At 40.5% G+C, this 22,805-nt stretch overlaps 1 protein-coding gene across 6 annotated transcripts; it reads left to right on the top strand.

The window, feature by feature from the left end:
* Positions 1-27: 27 nt before the first annotated feature.
* On the top strand, positions 28-22,465 carry usp19 (ubiquitin specific peptidase 19). Of its 6 annotated transcripts, none has more exons than XM_020635306.3 (26): positions 28-350; positions 1,422-1,803; positions 4,522-4,650; positions 5,590-5,726; positions 5,966-6,520; positions 6,871-7,249; positions 8,402-8,558; positions 8,654-8,725; positions 8,848-8,963; positions 10,915-11,153; positions 11,441-11,633; positions 12,179-12,312; positions 12,531-12,689; positions 12,887-12,997; positions 13,342-13,452; positions 13,588-13,689; positions 13,781-13,921; positions 14,015-14,133; positions 14,266-14,409; positions 15,199-15,587; positions 15,691-15,801; positions 16,051-16,267; positions 16,427-16,579; positions 16,661-16,827; positions 17,659-17,834; positions 21,159-21,362. In XM_020635306.3, exons 2-26 carry the CDS (start codon positions 1,587-1,589, stop codon positions 21,225-21,227), a joined length of 4,497 nt encoding a protein of 1,498 aa, XP_020490962.2. In that variant the 5' UTR covers positions 28-350; positions 1,422-1,586; the 3' UTR covers positions 21,228-21,362. The 6 variants fall into 6 exon arrangements, with proteins under 6 accessions (XP_020490962.2, XP_020490960.2, XP_020490958.2 ...); XM_020635304.2 differs by lacking the exon at positions 21,159-21,362 and adding an exon at positions 19,107-21,097 and having other exon boundaries at positions 10,921-11,153; XM_020635302.2 differs by lacking the exon at positions 21,159-21,362 and adding an exon at positions 19,107-21,097.
* Positions 22,466-22,805: the final 340 nt, after the last annotated feature.

Here is a 22,805-nt window from a genome sequence, read left to right as displayed (position 1 = left end):
CACGTGAACACACAGTCAGGAAGTGGGCTCTGCGCACTGCTCTCCGGTTTGGCCGGGCATCAGTGTGTTTTGTCCCAAACAAAGTAGGACTCACGCCGCAGAGGCCGAATGACACGAACAGACTGAGACGTGTTTCAGTGCTGTCTTTTGTTTGAATATTTTCTATCAGTAGATGAAGATTATCAGAAATGGGTCCTGGATAAAGTAATCTTGTAGAAACACCGTGGACTCCGGCTGGTTTGGAGTGTGGGCAGCAGCGGCCCGCGGCCGTGAAGGAGCTTAGCAGCCGGGAGGAGCAGAAGCCATTGTGTGTTGGGAACGGCATTCAATTTTCACCGAATTGAAGCTCCGTGAGTCTCTTGTTTTAATTTCGATACAAATTGAGCACTTCTCCTACAGGCGGGGAGCATGTTTCACGAGTTGTCATGTTATGTTGTTTTGCTAAAGTAATGATATCTATATCAACCGTTTGGTGTCAGCTAGCGTTAGCTTGAGGTGGCTAATGTCGTTAGCTTCTGGAAGACGAGGAGCGTCTGACTGAACTGGAAGAAAAGGACCCGGGACAAAGTGTAGCGATACTTAACCAAGAACCCCTCTCGCATTTTTAACTAATAGTGATGGATCATTTTCATTAATGAACATTACAGTTTGTTAAGTTAAATTCAAAGGTGCATTATCCCACCTTTACAAACGCTCATCAGGTAAACAAAAGACAAGTCGTTTGGTCATTAACTGAATGTGCTTTCTATGTAAATACAAGAGGACTGATTAGATACACAAATGTGATTACATCGAAGGTGAAACGAACCAAAGAGACAAATGTGTATGCCTTAAATCGACGTTCACCTGACACCTTAAAACACCTGTCTCATAATCTAAAGAACCTCTGCAGTCGGTCGGCTAAGCTACAAAGCTAACTACTCTGTAGATAGAAAGCTACACTGCTCAGGGTGCTAGACAGTTTTATTTACGCAAATCATGTTTTTAGTAGTTTTTCTGTAACAAACGACGAATAAAATGGATGATTTAGCTGTTGTCGTTTTGTCATTTGACGGTTTAGGCTAACAACTTTCTGTTTCAATACTAGGGAAACAAATCAACCCTTGATCTGAGGCTAGGTCAACTAATGTTTTGTGCAGCTATATACCACCTTTTGTAGGACATTATTTTAATGTCCTCGTCATTTAAGCAGTATTTGAGACCTTTTCTTATGAATTTGAGGCGAAGAAACACACTCTCCTTGTTCTTCTGAGATTGTGTTTATTTGGTTTATATTATACACACAACAAAGGCGGACTGTCATGATCACCTGAGTTGTTTACACTATGATGACTCATACTCATATTTATGCCAAACAATTAAAGAAGTTAATATAATTGTATTGTTATGATAAGTACATGTCTTTCTGCCCTCCTCCTCAGGTCCCCATCCCTTGCTATCCTTCCTGATTCAGTTCTGGGAGAGTTCAGACTAGGATAATCGCCAAGATAGCCGGGCCAGGTAGGAAGAGGCACACCTCAGATCCAGACCCCAGCAGCGGCAGTGATTCCGGCGACGGGCAGCCTGTTAGTGCCAAGTGCCTGAAAATGGCCAGCAGTGGTAGTAATGGTGCGGCTGGTAGTGAGACAGCGGGCCGTCGTGGTGGGGCTCAACAGAGAGGAGGCAACGGTAGGGAGAACAGTTCAGACCTGTCCTCAAGTACCAGTAAGAAGAAGCAGAAGGACCGGGCCAATCAGGAGAGTCGAGAGGCCAAGAGGGCAGCGGCTGCAGCAGTAGACGGGGTTATTGCAGAAGTCAAGAAAGGTGAGTAGGACTAAAGATGTTGTGTAACTAACTCAGCAGTGGACTCAATCCCCATTGTGTTGCTTTATTCAATATATTACACAAAATTCAAAAATGCAAGGGAACACAGGTATAACCCTTTGCATTATATTGCAGTTTACAGTTTTTGAATACCCATGTTAGCACTGAAGCTGATCGTATTTGATTTGTACTGGAAATGTAAAAAGCCATTAAAATGTCTCTGATCTATAAGACAGTCCTGATAGTATTAGAGGTAACTTGCTAAATATCAGGATAAGATGCTGAATTGTTTTCTCCCCCCCCCCCCCATATCTAAATATTATACTGCAACAATGTTTGTATTTCTTTGAAAATTTTATCCATACAGTGCATTATCAACATGTCAACATTATTTTATGTAGTGATCATGCAGTACAAAACAAGCAATTTTGGCAAGCTTACTAAACAATGACCCTCTTGCTTGTCAAACTGATAATCAGGGAGAAATGTTTTAATTGGTAAATGTTATGTACTGGAAGTGGATTCACACTAGGTTTCATACTACTGGTGCTTTACTTTTTGGGTGTACTGTCTGCTGTATAATGCTGGCTCTGTTTTGAAGTGGAAAGTGTTGCATATACTTTACTGTGTTGTTTATGTAGCCAGTTGTCAGAGTTCTAATCATTCTGTAGTGATGTATTTCTGGCTATGAGAGTGTCAGTCTCTGTTTGGGGGGACTTGGGTTTATTAAGACCGTCCTCATCAATACCTGGACAGACCATCTCTGTCAGTACACATAATGGTAAACTTTCAAACTGTAGCTCACTGTATTTTATATTTGCTATCATTGTGCTCTTGTCTACTTTGAGAAATTGTCTGGCTAAATAGAAAACATGTTGTTGTGGTAGAAATTAGAACTACACCAGTACTGAAATGACACACTGGTATTGCCATTACATGATTTGTCCACCAGGGGGCACTGACAAGTTACTTTTCAAAGGCAAAACATTCACTCAGTGTGAATCCTACATAAAAAAAAAAACTACCAAAAGGGATCTATAAAAACATGAAAATAAGTAGTTATTGGGTGATAATGTAAGCAGATTGTTCAACTCCCTTCCTCCAGTTTTGTTCTTAAAAAAATCTTGTTCAGGTTGGATAAAGTGGAATATTATTAATGCATTCAATAATTGAAATGACAAGGGGATGTCAGAAAATTGCTTGTAATCAAAGTTGAATTATTTTCTCAGTTAGGAGTAATGTGATGCATTTGAAAGGTTTAGTACAATTTAGAAAGAGACTTTATCCAATGTCATCAATGGATTTCTTGGGGCCACTGACAGTGTGTAATTGTTTGTATGTAATTGTTAAATTCCCCATTAAGGAAATATTTAATTTGCCTGCTAACCAGCCAGTCACAAAAGTTGGAGATTAACAATCTTCCCACAGAGATTATACAACCCTTTGGAAAGAGTACAAGACAAACAGCATGAGTAACAATGCATCTCAGTGTAGCAATCAGCTGAAGTCAATGTGAGACACAGGTTATTCCTTCCTTATGTAGAGATATTTATGCCATTATTTGATACAGCTTTTTTAATATTGGGTTGGTTCAGTTCACAATTTTAGTGTATTATGTCAGTGTACAATGTTTAATCTTGCATTACTTGTAATTAAAATAAATCCTAACTTCTCAACTTGAAGTAGCCCAAAGTATGTTTATTAAATATCTGTTGTAATTATTATTCAGGCAAGTTTCAAATAGAAATGTCAAGTCCACTGTCATATAATTCTCTCTTGCCGCTTGTGGACTTTCTGGCAGCAAGGCATTTTATTGTGATTTTAACGTGTTGAAATGATGATATAGATATATAAATAGATAGATACTATCTATGTGAGGCAGTGTGACGTTTCACCGAGTCATGAGAGAGTACTTCTGAACACTGTGGCATGGCTGACCTGGAATCACCAGCTGGAAGGGATTGGATGTTGCCTCTGACCTTTTTAGTTTGAGGGGTTGAGCGACAGGAAAGAAGTTGTAATGGGAAAGTTGAGGCTCTCTAGTTGTTTTTGAAGGCTAAATGGTAATACGAATGTATACATGACTTCTCATGTATTTTACCTCTGGAATGAGATTTGATTTTAAGCCACGGATACCACTTTGAGGTCACAATGAAAAATGGTAAATGTTTGTTTTCTTCTTTGTTCTCATTCTTGTGGTTCTACAAAAGCAATGGTTTTGGCTTGTCAGCTAATTGGTAGTTCGCTGTGATACATTTGTTTAGTTGGTTTACAGTCTGTGTGGCATGAATACTTTTAGATGTCCCATCTGCTGTATTCACTGTACTGTGCTTAAGTTCGTGCCTGAGCGCTCTGGGCTGACCCACTTGAGCATATGGGTGCATTGATATGCCATTTGTGAATATGTGAGCAGGTGCATTTCAAGCTATATGTCTTTGTGCTCTCATGGTAGAGACACATAATGTTCTTCACTGGACTACCTGAAAAACTGGACTTTTCTGTTGTGCGTTCTGTGTGGGCTTATCTTCATTTTCTAGGTCTATATTTGCCATAAGGGAGCAACTGCTCTGTCTATTTTTAGAACTTCAAACAATTATTACAACCATGACATTTTCAGTTTCAGGGCTTGTGGCTTAAATGTTTTTTAATGTGTTTTAATTATGGTGGAAACTAAATACATTCAAGTTTGTAACAGTCTGTTTCTATTTTATATTTCAGATGTGTTTGTGGACTGGAAGCAAAATGTCAATGAAGTGACTGTCAGACTGCGCTGTGGGGAGGGGGTGCAAAGGATAGAGGATATCAATACAACTTTCACTGATACACACTGCCATGTGTGCTTCCCAGGTAAGTCAAACTACAGCATGTGACATGAAGACACTCAGTTCAGCAAAATGACAGTACAGACCAAAATGTATTAGATATTTTAGTTGCTGCATCAGAGCACTGTGAAGGCAAATATCCCACTCGGACAATGAAGGTTATCTGATCTTATCATGTCTTATGTTTTTCATGCAATGTAACTTTATGCTCTGACATTACATCACAAATAGTTGCTTAGAACTCTTTTGGAATTTTTATTGATATTGTCTGTCAGACTAACGTGACAAATCATGATTTTTTACTTTTAACAAATCTGCATCGTGTTGTTGTCTTTTACAGTTAAACACAGCAACATCTATTTAATTTGGGTTCATTAAACTGTAGTCAGCTAGAGTCCAACTAATGTGTGACCTGCTAGACAGTATATCTGCCACAGATAGATGGGCAGACTCTCAGCAGCAGAACTGGAGTAGCAGTAGTTGGTTTCCTTCTCTGAAATCTTGGTGCTAAGCCTGACCTTGCTAACAGGACATTAAAACTGGGCACATGTCAGCTCAAGTAGTTTGAAACTGTGGACATAGTTCCTGGATAAGGAAGTGAAAATGACCACGGTCTGTGTGATCTAGACATAAGTGATGATCAGAGAAGACAGATTTTTTTGGCAAATATATGCAGTTGCTTTATCAAAGAAAATATACAAAGGATCCTGCTATCAAAGTCATGCAGTTAATTTTGCATAGGTGTTTGGCCTGTACACCTAAAATATTAATCTCCACAATATAGTAAGAGTCTCAGTTTGGGTTTAAACTTCAAACTCATCTCCATAGATTGCATTTTTAAACCAAACATCCTCAGAATGTTTGAAACTTTGTCTGCCTCCTATGTCTTGTATTTGCTGCTATTTAAATGTTCGTGATGACACTAGTTCTACTCTAATAGGGGCTGCATGTCATTGTTTTTCAGATGGACGTGAGTGGAGATGCCAGTTGCAGGAGGAAATTGAGGCCTCGTGTAGCAGAGTTCAGTACAAGGAGAAGGGAGGTTTCCTGCTTGTCGTCATGCAAAAGAAGATTCCTTTTCACATCTGGCCTTCACTTAAAGTGAGTCACATAACATGAGCAGTGCTTTAAATGTTCCTTTACTAAAATACATTTCTCCTGCTTTATTTAATGTTTGTTTTTAACTGTCTTTATAATTGTAGTATTTCCTTGCCTACTGTTCTATTATCCCACTTAACATCAAGTTATGAATGGCAGTTGCATTGTCAATAGAGTCTTCAGCTTACTCTACTTTTGTCCAAATGATAAAAATGGTTCTTCTTCTGTTCACTCTGTTTCAGTCAAACAAGAAGGAGAAGGAGGCAGTAACCACAGAGACCAAAAATGACAAGGAGCCTGAGAAAGCTGTTGCCTTGGATTCATCAGAGATACCCAGACTGTCATCCTCGCAGCCTTCCCCCTCACATGCACAGAGCGAGTCAAGGCGCAGTGGTGGCAAAGCTGTCAAGCGCTGCCTTAAAAACAAACCAGTTGGTGACAAGGCCACTACGGACTCTTTGGGAGCGAAAGGTGGAACTGGAGAGGGCTCAGCCACCACCAGCAAGCCTGTTACAGCCGCAAGAGGCGAGCAGCAGGAGCCCAGTGCTAAGCGCACCGTTGTACAGCCACCCAAGACCCCCAAGGAAGAGGCTGCCTCACCAGCAGACAGGGACACAAAATCTGCCAAGTCTACAGTAGTAAATGGTAAAGCTCCACACACACACCTGCCCGCTGGTCGGAGCCCACAAACACAACGCGAAGATGGAGACAACAGATCACAGAGACTAGAGAGTGGCCAGGATCAGAAACCAGGAGTCCCAGTCGCTACTCCTGTCAGCCATACCAACAAAACTCAGGTGAGAAAATGTTTTGCTGAACTGAACATGATTTACACATTTATCAATTGTTCTCATTGTTTATAAGGACTTGGTGATTTGCTTTTGTGCAGAATTGATTTAATCACAATTCTCTGGTGCTAATTCGATTTGTATTGCAAATCTGAAGTTTTGCAATTTTGTGTGCAGTAGTGTATTGAGCTGTCTTTACCAACACTTCAGACTCATACTGAGCTTTAGCCTGGTGAGAGAGGGAGATAAAACGGGTGTCGTATAAAACCCTGCCAAAGCTGCAGAATCATCTGACCTTAGATATTATTTAAGCCTTTGGTGCCTTTGAAATAAAGTTTCTTGTGTCTTCCCTAATTCAGGTGGCAGAGAAGCAAAACCAGTCCTCTGACGGGTCAGAAGCAACAGCACATGGCAGTGAAAGCCAATCAGCAGCTCCCATTAGCACCAGCGACTGCCTCAAACCTGTGAGCTCTAACAACAAAGCGAACTCTCCTGAAATGCTGGAGGATAAAACGGACTCTGAACCAGAGAAAAGGCCTGATGAGCAGCAATCAGAGCAGGATACTCTGATCCACCAGCAGCCTCCATCTAGAGAAACAGATTCAGTACCAGCTGTTGGTGTGAGTGCCAAACAAGAAGCGTCACCCAGTATATCCCAGAAGCATGGCAGCTTTGATGGAGAAGAGAAGCGGGACCAGTCGAAGGAAGAGCCTCCACTGGAATTAAAGCAACAGGAAGGTTAGTTTGGAAGGCTTTAGGGAATGCAGAAGTCCGTGGGATAGGATTATCACACAAGTCAAGTTTATTTATATAATGATAATACCAGTTTGTCATTTCAGTACTGGTGTAGTTCTAATTCCTGCCACAAAAAATGTTTTCTATTTAGCTAGACAATTTCAAAAGACAATAAAATTGAAATAAAATACCAATAAAACAAAGATACTGCGTAAAATGAAATTTGAAAATAAAACAAGAGAATAAAACGATAACAAAGATTCAAAACCATGAACAGAATAATTCTAACAGAAAAGCTGTGCAATAAAAACAATAAATAAATAAAAGGAGTGAAGGTCAACTTGAACTGAATGACATCGAGAAAAGATGCAACTTCAACAGTGACAGCCAGGGAGCAAAGAGTTTCAAAAGAGAAATTGTAGAAAAGGGCATGAGCTCTAGCGTGGTTGAGGTGGAGCCCATCTAGGCCAAAGAGCTCCCCATGCTCCCAAAAAACGTTAACATTGGCAATGAAATCCACCCGTGAGTGGAGCAGGCAGGCCACTACTTCTGCCCAGGATAGCTGGTGGCTCGGAGTTGAGCAGGAGGAAGGCCAGGGACAGGTTGGAGGGTCCCAGACTGGTTTCTGGATTGGCCAAGTTGACGGTGGCAATCGGTTTTGCTTGTCCCGAGCCACCTCCATAAAGCCAGACGGGTGAGAGTTATGCAGTTCACCAGAGAGCCTACTGATGTGTTCTCTGAGGTTTGTTATTGTCCTGTTTGCCTTCTGAAGTAGTTCAGTCTTTAAAAGGCACACTGACAGTTCTTTAATGTAGCCACAAGCTAAGAGCGGAAGAGGAAGCAGGGGGATAAAAACAGAAGATCTGAATGCACGATGGCTAAAACTTTTTGACTAATAAAATAACCGAGTAAAAGCATTCACCATCTAATGAAGTAGAATAAAAATCAGCCTAAAAACTGCATAAAATCAAGACGGTTAACAGAGTGTCAGGGTGAGGCTTGTGTCATGTCACGATGCCTGGTGCTCTGCCAGGAACAAATGTAAATATTGAACAAAGTGAATGTTAATATGATTCTATTTTGCTCTTCAGCTTGTTAGCACTGATTTGTTCCTTCAGTTCAATATGATTTTAACCATGTAATAATTTCCTGCAGCCCCAGAGCCAATGGTCAACCTGCAATTTATGAAGAATGATTCGTATGAGAAGGGCACAGACCTGATGGTGGTAAATGTTTACATGAAGGGGATCTGCAGGGACACAGCCAGGGTAATCTTCAGGGAACAGGACTTCACACTCATCTTCCAGACCAGGTAGTTAACGCGAAAATGACACAGAAATATATGGTTGTTCCATATCTGCATGCATCAGTGTCCATCAATAACCAATAAATAATCTCTCTTTGCAGTGATGTTAATTTTCTGCGGCTTCATTCAGACTGTGGACCAAACACAGTCTTCAAGTGGCAAGTCAAACTCAGGTAACTTCTGCCGTCACAGATGCCAGAAATGTTGTTTTGAAATTTAAGATCTTCAAATTGGACGTTAGAAAGAAGAGAAATTGCATGTTTACATTTCCGTCTGTTTGTCTCCCACGCCTCAGGAATCTTATCCAGCCTGAGCAGTGCAGCTACTCCTTCACACCGTCCCGACTGGACATCACCCTGAAGAAGAGGCACAGCCAGCGCTGGGGGGGTCTGGAGGCCCCCGCCCCACAAGGTTCAATTCAATTCAATTCAAACAACTTTATTAATCCCTCTTGGGGCAATTGGTGTGGAGCAGCTAGTACACATGAGAAAGAAACACGAACAAAGACAAGTTGACGTACAAGCAACAGATTAGCCTACACAAGAAGTTAAAACCTAGATAAAGGAGACACTGATATTGGACAGACTGATTAAAAGTCAGCCAGACTGAAGACGAAATGAAAACACACTAGAGTGATCAGTCAAATAAAAGATATGTGGCGCCAAAAGATAAAGTCTTTAAGGAGCATTCAGCAATCTGATCGCAGAAGGGATGTACGATTTTGAGTAGCGGCTAGTTTTACAGGCAGATAAAACATAACGGGGACGTGATGGCAGCAGACAAAATTCACTACAGAGTGCGTGACCAGAAGAGGCTAAAATACTCTCAGACTTTCTGAGGATCTGCTGGTTACAAAAAGTGCTGCTGGTTTAAATCTCTCTGTTTCACGCCGATTATCTTAGAACAGATTTTAACAATTTCAGTAAGAATATTTATGTCTTTAACGGAGAGCTCGTGGAACTAACAGAAGAAAAAACAGGAGTCTCTCAATAAAAGACTGTTAAAAGCAACAAAGTATTACAGGACTGACTGAGAAAGAGTTCAGTTTCCTTAAAAGGTGAATTCTCTGTTGCCCCCTCTTTACAATAGCCTCAGTGTTGACACCAAATTTGAGTTGGTCGTCCAAATATGTGCCCAAGTATTTGTATGACCTCACAATCTCCACATTTTTACTATGTATGATGCACTCTGTGGCTGCCTCCCTCTTATGTCTAAAGTCGAAGACGAGTTCCTTGATTTCTCCTGCAAGCATCAGTATACATAATGAAGAGGAGGGGGGAAAGGACACACCCTTGTGGTGAGCCAGTGGAAATGGTTAGGGAGTCTGATAAATTTACAGACACCCTCTGAGTTCTGTCAGTCAGAAAGTCCATAATCCACAGCACAAGCTGATGAGGCAGTTTAAAATCACAGATCATTCATTCTTATAAAAGGTGAGGCTGCATGGTATTAGAAGCTGATGAAAAATCAGCAAACAAGAGCCGAGCATGAGCTTGTGGCTTTTCTAAATGTTTATACAAACTATTCAAGATAAAAAGTTTTGCATCCTCCACACCTCTCCCTGCCTGGTAGGCAAACTGAAGTGGATCAAGGTTACCCTCCACTGTTGAGAGAACAAGGTTCTTTACCATTTTTTCAAAGGTCTTCATAATTAATTAGGTAAGTGCAACCGGTCTAAAATTATTTAGTTGCCTCGGACTAGTGATCTTTGGAATAGGCACCACAGTGGAAGATTTCCAGATGGCAGGAATAAAGTGACAGTCCAATGACAACTGGAAGATGTGGTGGAGAACACTGCTAAGCTGGTCAGCACAATAACCTAATGTGTGTCCACAAACTTGATCTGGACCGGGGGCCTTCCTCATATTAATGTTTTTAAGATGAACTCTTACACATTCTTCAGAGTTGACAATATTGCCTTACGAAAGGAGAGATTCTTTGAGGAGGGTCTTATTTGCAGCAAAATCCTGTTTATCAAAACGGCAGAAGAAGTGGTTAAGAACATCCGGAAGGTCTACATCATTTATTCCTTCAATTTTAAAAGGTTTCTTGTCAGTGTCACCGCTGCTATACTTATATTCTACTTTATCCTTATACAATCTTTTTGCCTTTCTTATCTCAATTTTTACTTCTCTGTTAATATCGTTCTTTTCCTCATTACTGCCCGTAAAGAATATACGTTTTTCTTGTTTAACTTCACTGTAAAGTTGATCATTTTGAATTTTTATGTTTCTGCAATTTGTGATAATCCAATCTGAAGTGCTCACCTGATTGTTTTGTATTAATCGTCATAAACATGTTCTGTGCAGTCACCTGCTATTGATAATATTCTTACCACAAGCTCCATTGTCCTCTGTCTAAGGTGCAGTGGGTGGTGCAAAAGTTGCTGTGCCCTCCAGTCCTGCCTGTTTGGAGAACAGCCAGCCTGGCAGCAGCCAGCACAGCCTACCAGCCAAGGAGGAGCCTCCGAGGGTCGGGGAGGAGAAACCCAAGGCTCCTAAGGCGTCGTCTAGAGTGGAGGAGGGCAGTCTAGATGTGGTGGCTCCTCGTTCTGTCTCTGAGCACGTTTCCATCACAAAGCCAGATCCCACTGTTACCACGGTTAGTAGCTACATAGGTACATGATTATCTAATCAAGAGATAAGGAGAAAGAAAAATACTGATGTTTGTTTCCTGGGTAGTTGGGTCTTATCGATTAAGCACCACCTTGTTAGTCTAGGAATAGAGAGATAAGAAAAGAAGAGATAATGAAACTATTGATTTTGATGTTTAGTCATTGAACCAAACTATCGATTAACATTACATGTCAATGTAGTCTTAAAGCTTTAGGGCTGAATTTTGAGTTGATCTGATTTCTTGAACCAGTGTGTTATTCTTTCCTGTCTCAGCCTAAACCTACCTGCATGGTGCAGCCCATGACCCATGCCCCCATTGCAAGCAATGAGCGCCACGAAGAAGAGGAGGAGAAGAAGGTGTGCCTGCCTGGCTTCACAGGATTGGTCAACCTAGGAAACACCTGTTTCATGAACAGTGTCATCCAATCCCTGTCCAACACCAGAGAACTCAGGGATTATTTCCATGGTAAATAGTATATATTTTTTGGCTCCATAGTTAAACAAATTAGTTCTGGTATATTTTATTAGAATGCCCTGAAGAAAAACTCTTAATGTTGACCAAATGCAGAATTAATTATGCTGCTTTATGTCTCTGCCAAAGATAGCGGGCTGTTATGTTTCTAAGAAAAGATGCACGGGTACACAGCTAAACAAATAATCCTGCCATGATTAATCATCAAAAATTATTGGCTGCCTGTGCTTGCTGATAGTCCAGAGACCAGAGAGCCCCACATGGTATGATAAGCGTTTATGCCTAAACTTTATCCTTAACTTAAAAAAATAGTTGAAAGAATTTTTCCAGAAGTTATTTAAATCACAGTTTCAGTAGCGTTTAGTATTTCCTTGTTTCCATCTACATACACAAAAAGTCAGTTAATGTAATTTAGCTGAAGTTTGACTACAAGTATATTCCACGTGTCCCTGCTTGTCCATGTACGTCTAAACTTCCAGTGACTTTCTGTTGACGTCTGTTTCTATTAATTCATACATGTCTTCTCTGTTTCCGTGTAGATCGAGCATTTGAGGCAGAAATCAACTGCAATAACCCGCTCGGAACAGGAGGCAGGCTAGCCATTGGCTTTGCTGTGCTGCTCAGGGCCCTTTGGAAAGGAACTCATCATGCCTTTCAACCCTCAAAACTCAAGGTAAACAACCCCAGCAGATCCTCTGCACAAAACATGTTCTACATATTTCTTTGAATTAATTATTATTTTAACTCTAAGTCTTTCTTTTAGGGAAATGTATTACAGTGAAATGTAGTAAGGGGACAATACCATTCTGATTATTACATTGTGATTGATGAAAATTGAAAAGTGTTTTCATTTTCCCTCTCCTTTCCATTTGTTTGTTTGCAACCAAACAGGCGATTGTGGCGAGTAAAGCCAGCCAGTTTACAGGCTACGCGCAGCATGATGCCCAGGAGTTCATGGCCTTTTTGCTGGATGGGCTTCACGAAGACTTGAACCGCATTCAGAATAAACCGTACACAGAGACTGTCGACTCTGACGGACAGCCGGATGAGGTGGGTGTTTCTCTCACCTATGAGATATCTAGAACCGGTGTGGATTTGAAGTCTCTGGCAGGAAATGCAGATAGCAGAGGATAACAAAAAAGTATATTGAAACCTTTTAGGGGGATATTTTTTAATTCAATAACAGCTACCATTATTCTTAAGTCTACCCAAAGCTTTGAACTGATGATCTCTTCTTTCTGTTGCAGGTGGTGGCAGAGGAGGCATGGCAGAGACACAAAATGAGAAATGACTCCTTTATAGTGGACCTGTTTCAAGGCCAGTTCAAATCCAAGCTTGTGTGCCCCACATGCTCAAAGGTAACACAAATAGCTTTACACAAAATATGTCTTTCTGCTTGCATGAACCTTTTGAAATCACTGAAAATGTAAACACTTTAACAGTCATAGCCCGCATTTTTTATAGTAAGGATAAGACTTTTGGCTGTTGCATCATGTACATTTGTTGACGGTGTTGTGATATTAAGTAATGTGCGGTGTGAAATATGTTAACTGTGCAGGGTTGATCTTGCCACAGTCAGCCAAGTAACCAAATGGCATCTTCTGAACATTTCTGTTGATGAATTTTAATGTTTAATGACTTGTTACAGTGATGATGACCTGCTTTCATTCACCTTCCCCTTTTACTTTTCCCTCTTCTTCAGGTGTCCATCACATTTGACCCTTTCCTCTACCTGCCTGTGCCGTTGCCTCAGAAACAAAAGGTTCTCTCAGTTTTCTACTTTGCCAAGGAACCTCATAAAAAACCCATCAAGGTGAGATACAGTATCTTGTTTCTACTTAATGGCTCAAACTACATGCTGTGACGGCCAGCAATGAACATTTCAGAGGAAGACATAAAGATACTTTTGACTTTGACTTACTAACTCCTTTTGTGTGTGTGTTATCAGTTCTTGGTGAGTGTTAGTAAGGAGAACTCCAGCACAGTTGAAGTCCTTGAATCCATCTCCAGGAGTGTCCGAGTCAAATCAGAAAACCTCAGACTGGCAGAGGTTGGAAACATTCAGGATTTCACACCTTGATACTTTGAGCAATGATAGCGTGAATGTGAAAATCACTCATGGATACACTTTTTCCACTCAGGTTGGGAAGAACCGCTTCCACCGCATGTTCCTGCCGTCCCATTCCCTGGACACGGTGTCGTCCTCTGACATGTTGTTCTGCTTTGAGGTGCTTTCCAAAGACATGGCCAAAGAGAGAGTCATATTGCTCCAAGTGCAGCAGGTAATCCTGATTGTAGAATTCCACTGCATACTTAATATATTAGTTTTTACAGAAATTTTGAGGGGCCTTTCTTTGCTGTTCCTTTTCCTACAGAGACTGCAGGTCCCTAATATCCCCATCTCAAAGTGTGCCGCCTGCCTGAAGCCTCCAGTGTCTGAAGAAGACAAGCTGAAGCGCTGCACTCGCTGCTACCGTGTGGGCTACTGCAATCAGTGAGTAACACTGGAAAATGCTACCTCGCCCTCATTGAGATGTAATATTTGGATTCATTTCTGTTGAATGTGTCATTTTTGCCTTTATTAAAATCATTAACTCTCCGATGAACATGTAAACTCAATTCCCAGAGCGTGTCAGAGGACCCACTGGCCCAATCACAAAGCTCTGTGTCGACCAAACACTGAGAATGTGGGCCTGCCCTTCCTGGTCAGCGTGCCAGAGTCTCGACTCTCCTATGCCCGCCTCACACAGCTACTAGAGGGTTACTCCAGGTATGCATTTCAATCTTCAGCTCTTCATGTTTGTCACTATTCAAAATGAAACATTTCTAAAACAGTTTTTCAAGCAACTTAATAAGATATTTGCTTTTGCTCTGGCTGTTTTACACAATAACTTTTATGCACTAATTTGATGCAACTCAACACGTTGGTCTCATGTATGAATAAATGTTTGGTTTCACTTAACGTTGGACTAGCTGGAACTAGTAATAAGGAAGATGTATGTAGAGCACTGTATTGAATATATCCATCAATTAACATCCCTTAAACACAAATACAGTAAATGAGTTAAGTTTGTGCAGGTCAAGAGATTTACATAAAAACAAAGAATAAAATGTTTGCAATTACAACAATTAGACCATAACTCCCTCTATATTTTAATTCAAACCAGCTGCATGGATGACTAAATGAATATTCATCAATGCTTCACATACAGTATGGGCAAGGTTTGTTGCTTATAATGTTGCAGATACCCAACCCAGTGCAGGTCCTGCCTTACTTTATTTTGAAGAAAGAATTTGCGAAAAAAAGGCAAATCATTATATAAACACCAAGAGAAAACTAGGAACAGAAGTTGTTTTATTTCTATTAAGCTATCATAATGCCATCTGGCACTACTATGTGTATGAGATTATTAGAGAAAATAAGTTAAATGTCTGATATACTGCTGTGTACTTACGTAAGATGAAGTACACATTTTTAGTGGCAGCTGATGATAATCACTCACTTAGAAAATGTAGCGAGCTCACCATGTAACTTTCCCTAATGTCTCTCTGTCTGTAGGTTCTCCGTCAACGTGTTCCAGCCTCCTTTCCAGTCAGGCAGGACGTCCCCCGAAACGTCCCAGAGCCGGGACCTTCCTCAGATGCCAGCAGGCTCTCCCGAGGGTCCTGGGCCCGGGGCTGAAGTAATGAGTGATAGCTGTACTGTAGGATCAGGGGATCAGGAGCTGCAGAGTCCTTCCCTGCTCCCTGAATGCCAGGGTGAGTGTGCACAGGCCTCCGCCCTCCACCCTGCAGAGTCAGAATCCCTCTCCTCCTCCCAGACCTCACTCTCCACTACACAGACGACAGATTCAGGATTTTCTGAGCCAGTCTCCTCCACTTCCTGCTGCTCTCTGGACCCTCATGCTGAAAAAGAGACGACTTGTGAGAAGGCTGTGCGGCCAGAAGGTAATAAAAAAAATACATCTTAAAAATATCAAATTGTGAATATATAGAATTTCCTGTTCTATGTTTGATATATTTCTCTTTTTTGCCGTTTTTGTTTTGGTAGCTGCAGTAACAGGGTATCAGCATCCAAGTGAGTCGGCTTCAGGTCATGCAAGTCAGTTCTACATAGCCCTGCTGGATTCCAACAACAAGGAATTGAGACTGGATGAGAAAGGTAAGATTTGCCCAAAGACTTATTTTTTAAGTGGGATTCCTAGAATACCTGTTTTTTCAGTTCAGCTTGTTTAGGTTTGTTTAAAAAAGATGATTTACTGCATATCCATAGTTATTTTAGCACACTAAGTTGAGGTATTCTCATCTCTTGATGGGTAATAAATGTATTGCTCTGTATACTGTTATCCAAAAGAAAATAATACTAGTATTGTTTTTCTCTATCGCCCAACCTTTACAAACCCTTTTACAGAGGACGCTCTGGAAGCACTCCCCGAGGATGCGACCCTGGTGCTAGTGTGGAAAAACAATGAGCGTCTGAAGGAGTATGTTTTGGTGAGCTCTAAGGAGTTGGAATATGAGGAGGACCAAGGCTCTCTGAGTGAAACAGCCAGAGCAGGACACTTCACCCTGGAGCAGTGTCTCAACCTCTTCACAAAGCCAGAGGTGCTGGCACCAGAGGAGGCATGGTAGGCATCTTTATACTGTATTAATTAATCTCATTGTTTTTTTTATCTCTGTTGTTTCCTTCATGTTTCCCAGTGTGCAAGGTCCCACAGTATTTTTCCATTTTCCATTGGGGTCAGAGAAATGTTATTCATTTTGAATACCCCCTCTCTTTTTTTAAGGTACTGTCCAAAGTGCCAGCAGCACAGAGAGGCCTCAAAACAGCTACTCCTGTGGCGTCTGCCAAACGTTCTGATCATCCAACTCAAACGCTTCTCCTTCAGGAGCTTCATCTGGAGGGATAAGATCAATGACATGGTTGACTTTCCTGTCAGGTAAATTTACAGTGAAAATAGGAGTTTTCACCACATGTCCAACTGCAACACAACACTTAATTTCACCAACTTGTCCTCTAGGAATCTGGATCTGAGTAAGTTCTGTATTGGCCAGAAGGATGAAATGCAACAACCCCCCATCTACGATTTATATGCAGTCATTAACCACTATGGTGGAATGATAGGAGGCCACTACACAGCCTACGCTCGCCTGCCAAGTGACAAGAACAGCCAGCGCAGTGATGTTGGTGAGTATCCTGTAAACAAGATTTGTTCAGATCATTTTATACCTGTTGGTACTTCTGATAATGTCCTTTTCGTTAATTCCATTAGGTATAGATAAAGCCATGGTCCACAATCTGAACAATGAGGTTTTTGATCTGTTGCTTCCTTATAAAATTCTCACATAAGAAAAAACAGGAAGAGAGAGCAGACTTGCAGAAGTAGATCCTTTCAAAAAACTATCAGAATTACAATCTCATTGGCTCCACGAAGTCTGAGTTCACACTGCAGTGACTCCGATGTTGTTTTTAATGACAGTGTGAACAGAACAAGGCACATGGAATCTGATCTTTTCTAATCAGATTTGCGCCACTGTCTTAATGTGGATTCCCACAGGAATCTGATACAGACAAAATGTAAAAAGCAATGTGAACAGAAAAATAAAATCACATGTAAACAAAAAAATCCGGATTGAGCATTAAGGCTTGCAGTGTGAACACAGCCTTAGTTGCTGTAATAAAAAAAAGTGTTATTGCTCACAGTGTATTCATCCACTGCATGATAAACTCCCTATGAAACTCAAAAGCTAGATGAGATGAAGGGATTTAGGATATAGACCCAAGACAGGAACACACTTTGAATACAAATACAAAAACATCTCCGACACAAGAACAGTTTCTTTCTGCAGTTGAATGAACCGTTAAGAGAGGAAATAACCATGTAATAGAAAAATATGAATTGTAAATGTCCATGTAAAGTAACTCAAATCTATCTTTGTACACATACTAGACTATTCAAGTCAAATCTGATTGCTCTCGTCTGCCACTCTGCTGTTAACGACCCTCTTTGTTCAACAGGCTGGCGTCTGTTTGATGACAGCACTGTGACCATGGTGGAGGAGTCTCAGGTGGTGACGCGTTACGCCTACGTCCTCTTCTATCGACGGCGAAACTCCCCCGTGGAGCGACCACCTCGCTTCCTCAGGCCTGTCGGAGCCGAATCGCCCAATGCTGCAGGAGCTACTGCCAGCCAGGTGAGGGCGCCACAATAACAAGATACTTCCTGATGATAATTACATTTTCATTATTTGACGTTTCACACACCTCACCTCACACAAAAAGTTTCTGTTCATCAGAATCCAATGTAAGAAGTTAATTAAAGAAACACTTGGCTTAACGCTGATGCAAGGTTGGACAGAGAGTGTTTGAGATTGGGTGAAATATGTTTTGAAAATATCAATTACAGAAATAGTGCAATGAGTGAGGTGTGAAAACTGAGTCCAAATAAAAGAATCTATTTGTATACATATATCCTGTTAAAATAAGGATGTTTTCACATTATGTTGTATCACATTGTGACTGCTATGTTGGGAAACCGTTCTGATTTTTCAAAAGACATTGCTAGTTGTATTGTGTTTGTCACTTATCAGGAACTAACAGTATTTGACAGGTCATATGAGACATGTTTTTATGTTGACTGTATCGAAGGAATGATGTCTTTTTACTAAGCTTGTGCAGTGACGAGCCTTATAGCCACTGACTGGTGGGTTTATAATGGTATGATCCATCACTGACATGGTCTTTGAAGCTCAACACTTCTCGCTGTCAGGCAGAATTTGTTGCATTGCACTTTGTTCGTAGCTTCAGTGGAATGCTAACTTGGTAAAGATTTCTTATTCAATCATTGGGCTAAGAGAGAGTGATGAAATGGTTGTCAACAATTTTTAATGTCAATACATTTAAGTTTAGGTAAGTTGGGATGTCCTGCAATTTTAAGCATGGTGAGTCTCTACAGGAAAAAACGAAAGATTTATCTAATTAATGCAGTTCACATCACAAGTGTGACCTTGAGTTGCTTTTGATGACATCAGATTGTGGATGATTTTAAGCGGTAAAGGCATAAACGGTTCTCCTCTAAAGCAAAACATACATAAAGACAAAACCCTTTTTAAAAGTGATTGTAGTCGGTTTTGTCAGTGAATGTGATCAAGTCCATTTTCAAACTTTTTTCCTGGTTTGTTCCATGTTTATTGTAAGTATTGTAGACAATATGGGTAAAAACATAGACTCCTTAGGGTTCTTGGGTATTTAATTTACTCATTGCTTTATTTTAGATCATGCAAATTCCACCAGATTTTGTAGGACTTTCCAAATGTCCCATTTGATCGTTAATCAATATGCAGTGGAGGCATGCAATCAGCTTTTGATGATTAAATTCTGTCCGGTAGAAGACCTATCTTGTCATTTTAGTATTTGTTAGACCATGCCTATTCCCAGAAGTTGACACCGGTTTCCGCCAATCGCAGGCCTCTCTAATATGGCGGGAACTGGAGAACGAAGAGGAGGGGCTCGACGAGAGCCCCCCTGGACTGTTCCGCTCTGTGCTGCGAAGAGGAAAAACGCTGAGGAACAGAGATGAGAATGAGGAAGACAGAACTGAAGGACCGATGCGGCAGCACCGCAGGCGGAGGGTGTCGGACTATCCTGACGATGACTGTGTGCGATATTTTGTTCTGGGCACCCTGGCAGCCATGTTTGCTCTCTTTGTCAATTTGGTCTACCCTCTTTTGTGCAAAACCAACTGGACCTGAGAGGGGCTGGTCTGTCTGTATATTCCTGTGGCTTGAGTTTAGACATATGAATGTGAGGATGGTCAGAGAAGCACATGTTCGATAGTAAACTAAGGAATACGCAATTTAGCTCTATAAAATAAAAAATAAAATATATATATATATATATATATATATATATGTTTCTGTTTCTATGAATTAAAAACCCTTTAAAATACTCTCTTTAAAGTAAGGCAGTGGGTTTAAAATGACAGCAATAGTTTCCCTTGTAGTTAAAGCTGCAGAACAGTGAGATAACAGACTCACATGTTCTGTTTGAGCTGGTCACAACTTTGCCTCTGTTACTTCGTACCACAGTTATACTTTTTAATGTTACATTTTGAAAAGGGTTCTCACGTCATGGAGCTTAAAGTTTTTTAAGGTAAAAGTTCATTCCTGAGTTTGGAAATCATCGGTAGACAAGTTTCAATGAAAAGAGAGGAGGTTTAGAGCTTTCCCCTTTTTTTAAAGTTTAGGTCATGTTTGTGTCCGAGAAACAATTGATGGAGATGCATTGAGTGCTAAAGATCTGAGAAAAAAGAACGTACTCTAGAGCTACAGATGAAGCCATTGTTGACGGCCTTCTGTTTTAATTGCACTAAACTATTGAGACAAAAATAATCATGAGTGACTCATTTTAAATGTTGTATCATGAAACAAATAGAAAGCTCTTTATTTTGTGACCAATCGTTATGAACTTAAATAAAATACAAATTGTAATTATCAGCCTTAACATTTCTGTCCAGCCAACAAAGTGTGTTTTTTTAAAGGCTCTTTTCTGCAACGTGCTGTAGTACACTGTAATTATTGTTCATTTCCCATAATGCTTTGATTTTTGTTTTTTCTTAAAAAGTCTGGTTTAGTTTCTTAGATTCACTGTAGACGAGTGAAGGTACTAAAAATTATGAATCAAAGTCCCATCCACCTCTGAATGTAAAGGTTTCAGTGTGTTTCTTTATCTTCAGAGGAAAGCAAAGACAAAGGTTGATGATTGTGGACAGTTTTGGATCTCTACGTTTTTACAAGTTGTTGATGATTTTCTTGTTTGATGAGCATGATCTAAAACATGATGTTTCACTCTTTTTGAAGTCCTTCCGTGTCCAAGCTGTCCACAGATCAGTTCTTTACTCTGCTGCTGTGATTGTGAGTGCTTGTTGGTCTCAGGGAAATCTTAGTGCTCTTCTTCTATGGAGGCAGTGTCCAGTGTCCTACGGTTGCCTTAAATGCCTAGCATCACTTGGAGTACTTTCAGACTGTGTAAACTTGATGCAAATTTATGCAAACGCTCAATCTGTGTAGATGTACAATTCTTTGTGAAATACAGTTTTTGTTAAACGTACACTAATTCAAAGTCTCCCAGGGCGCAACTTTAAAAAAGGCTGTTGAGTTTTCAGCACACACTCTGCAGATTGAGTTCTCTAAATGCTGTTGTGTTTTGATTGGATGACCTGAATTGATGATGTCATTAAGTGTGAGTGTCTCCTGTCTGCCGTAAAATGTCGATTGAAAAGAATAATGGAGGCCAGGGTTGGCTAATGGTTGAAAAAAAATCAAGTACTGTATTTAAAAGAAAAAATGATAACCTATGATAAGTCTCTGCAATAATGTCTGTAGAAACCTCCATCTAAATGCTGCTTTCTAATATATAGCAATGTACTCCTTTTGGAAATAAAATCTCCATCCCTTTATCACCTTTTTTTGTATGCATTTATTCAGTCACGTCATGTCCTCACCGTTTTCTCCCAACAGGTGACACATCCCAGAATCCAAGACCAGCATGATTTATCGTTACCACTGGTTTATTTTACAGGCCTCTAGCCAGTCACTATTTGGGCAAGACCTGGATCCCGAAGGACCACCCACCCTGACGCCCGAGGTTCCCTCTGACCTCTTCGCCCACTCAGGAGAGTGTGCCGCTCCATCCTACAGCAACATGGAGGAAGTGGACTAGTCACGGCAAGGACTAACAAAAAAAGAAGATCAGAGCTGATTCAGGTGCTGAATTGAAGCGGCTCCTTCTTCGCTAAAGGACACATCAGGGCTCTTTACAAAATCTGGTGTCATTCAACGCTGCAGTGCTAGAAGATCTGGAAGTGGGCGTTAAGAACTGGACTGAACCCACTTGTGAAAGACCTTCAGGTGTAATTCTAACTAGACCTTCACAACACTGATATAGTCAGGACAATACACATCCCCATTGATAAACCTCTTACAAGCTGTCTATGTAGTTATTCAGCGCTTAGTCTCACAGAAGCTCACACTCGTCAGTAATCAGAGTTTCTGTTAGCAGCTCATTATAGCGACTGCTACAAGACTTGATACTCTAAAAACATAGTTCAGTGGAGTGCCTGCTAGGCTTCCACACACTTTGTTGTCAGAAGTAAGCTAAAAAAAAACAACAACTCACTTTTAACCTTAACCAGACATGTTAATCCCGGGCAGACGCTATGGTCATAATTCAAGTTAATTTGGGGAGTTTGAGGAAAGTTTGTTGAACTGTGAGCACATTTGTTCTTGTTGTTTTTTTTTTTTTTTAAATCTTTTGCGAGGTATTTCCTGGTTTGATTTGTTTGTGGCAGGCTTTTGTGTAACATCGATGGGAGTTGAAGAAGTGGATGTAAACAGAAAAAGAAATGTGAGACTGGTGCTGACCTGCTGCTTTTTTTTAATACAGAGGGCACATGCTTTTTCTGTCTTTTGTTGCATTATAAACTTTCCTTTTTTTCTGCTGTAGTGTATTGGTATTGTTTATCTCTCTTTCTTTTTGTACTTGTTTAGATATTCAATCCTGTGGATGCAATTGTCAAAAGGCTTCAGTATAAACTGAAATGTGCATGACTGCATGTTGATACAGGCTGTAATCCCGGCTCCTGTTGAATATCTCCCTCCCCTCTAAAACTTGGCTACATTTAGTTATTTCAGTTTTGCGTGACTTGTCCCGTCTCAGCCCTTCCCTCCTTTGTAATGAAATGCGTATATAAATTGGGGATCATTACAGATACTGCTGTGGATACATAATAAATGGTTAATATAAATAAAACAGTTTGGGAACCTGGTGATAATGGTGTTGTTTTTACACTTAGATGTGATTATTCCTACAGATTAAATATGTCACAAGTTGTCTGCAGGATTTTGGTAGTGTCATAATGCGTTTTGGGATTGAGTAGTTTTATGGGCAATAATCAATATAATCTGTCACGCCAATCATTAAAAGTCTTTACACTAAGATTTAAATAAATAAGACCAACAAGAGAGGACAGACCGTTCTCACCGTAGGAAACAAAACCCTAACATGAGGCCTACAGTTTGACAAACTTCAAAACTACAAATATAAACATGAGGTGGGAGGATTAAATTAAGCGCTACAAGCATAAGCAAATTGTATGATGAACATTA

This window comes from Labrus bergylta, chromosome 12 (genome assembly GCF_963930695.1).
Source record: "Labrus bergylta chromosome 12, fLabBer1.1, whole genome shotgun sequence".
In the NCBI taxonomy this organism is placed as follows: Eukaryota; Metazoa; Chordata; class Actinopteri; order Labriformes; family Labridae; genus Labrus; species Labrus bergylta.
This window is presented reverse-complemented; position numbering and strand designations above follow the sequence as displayed.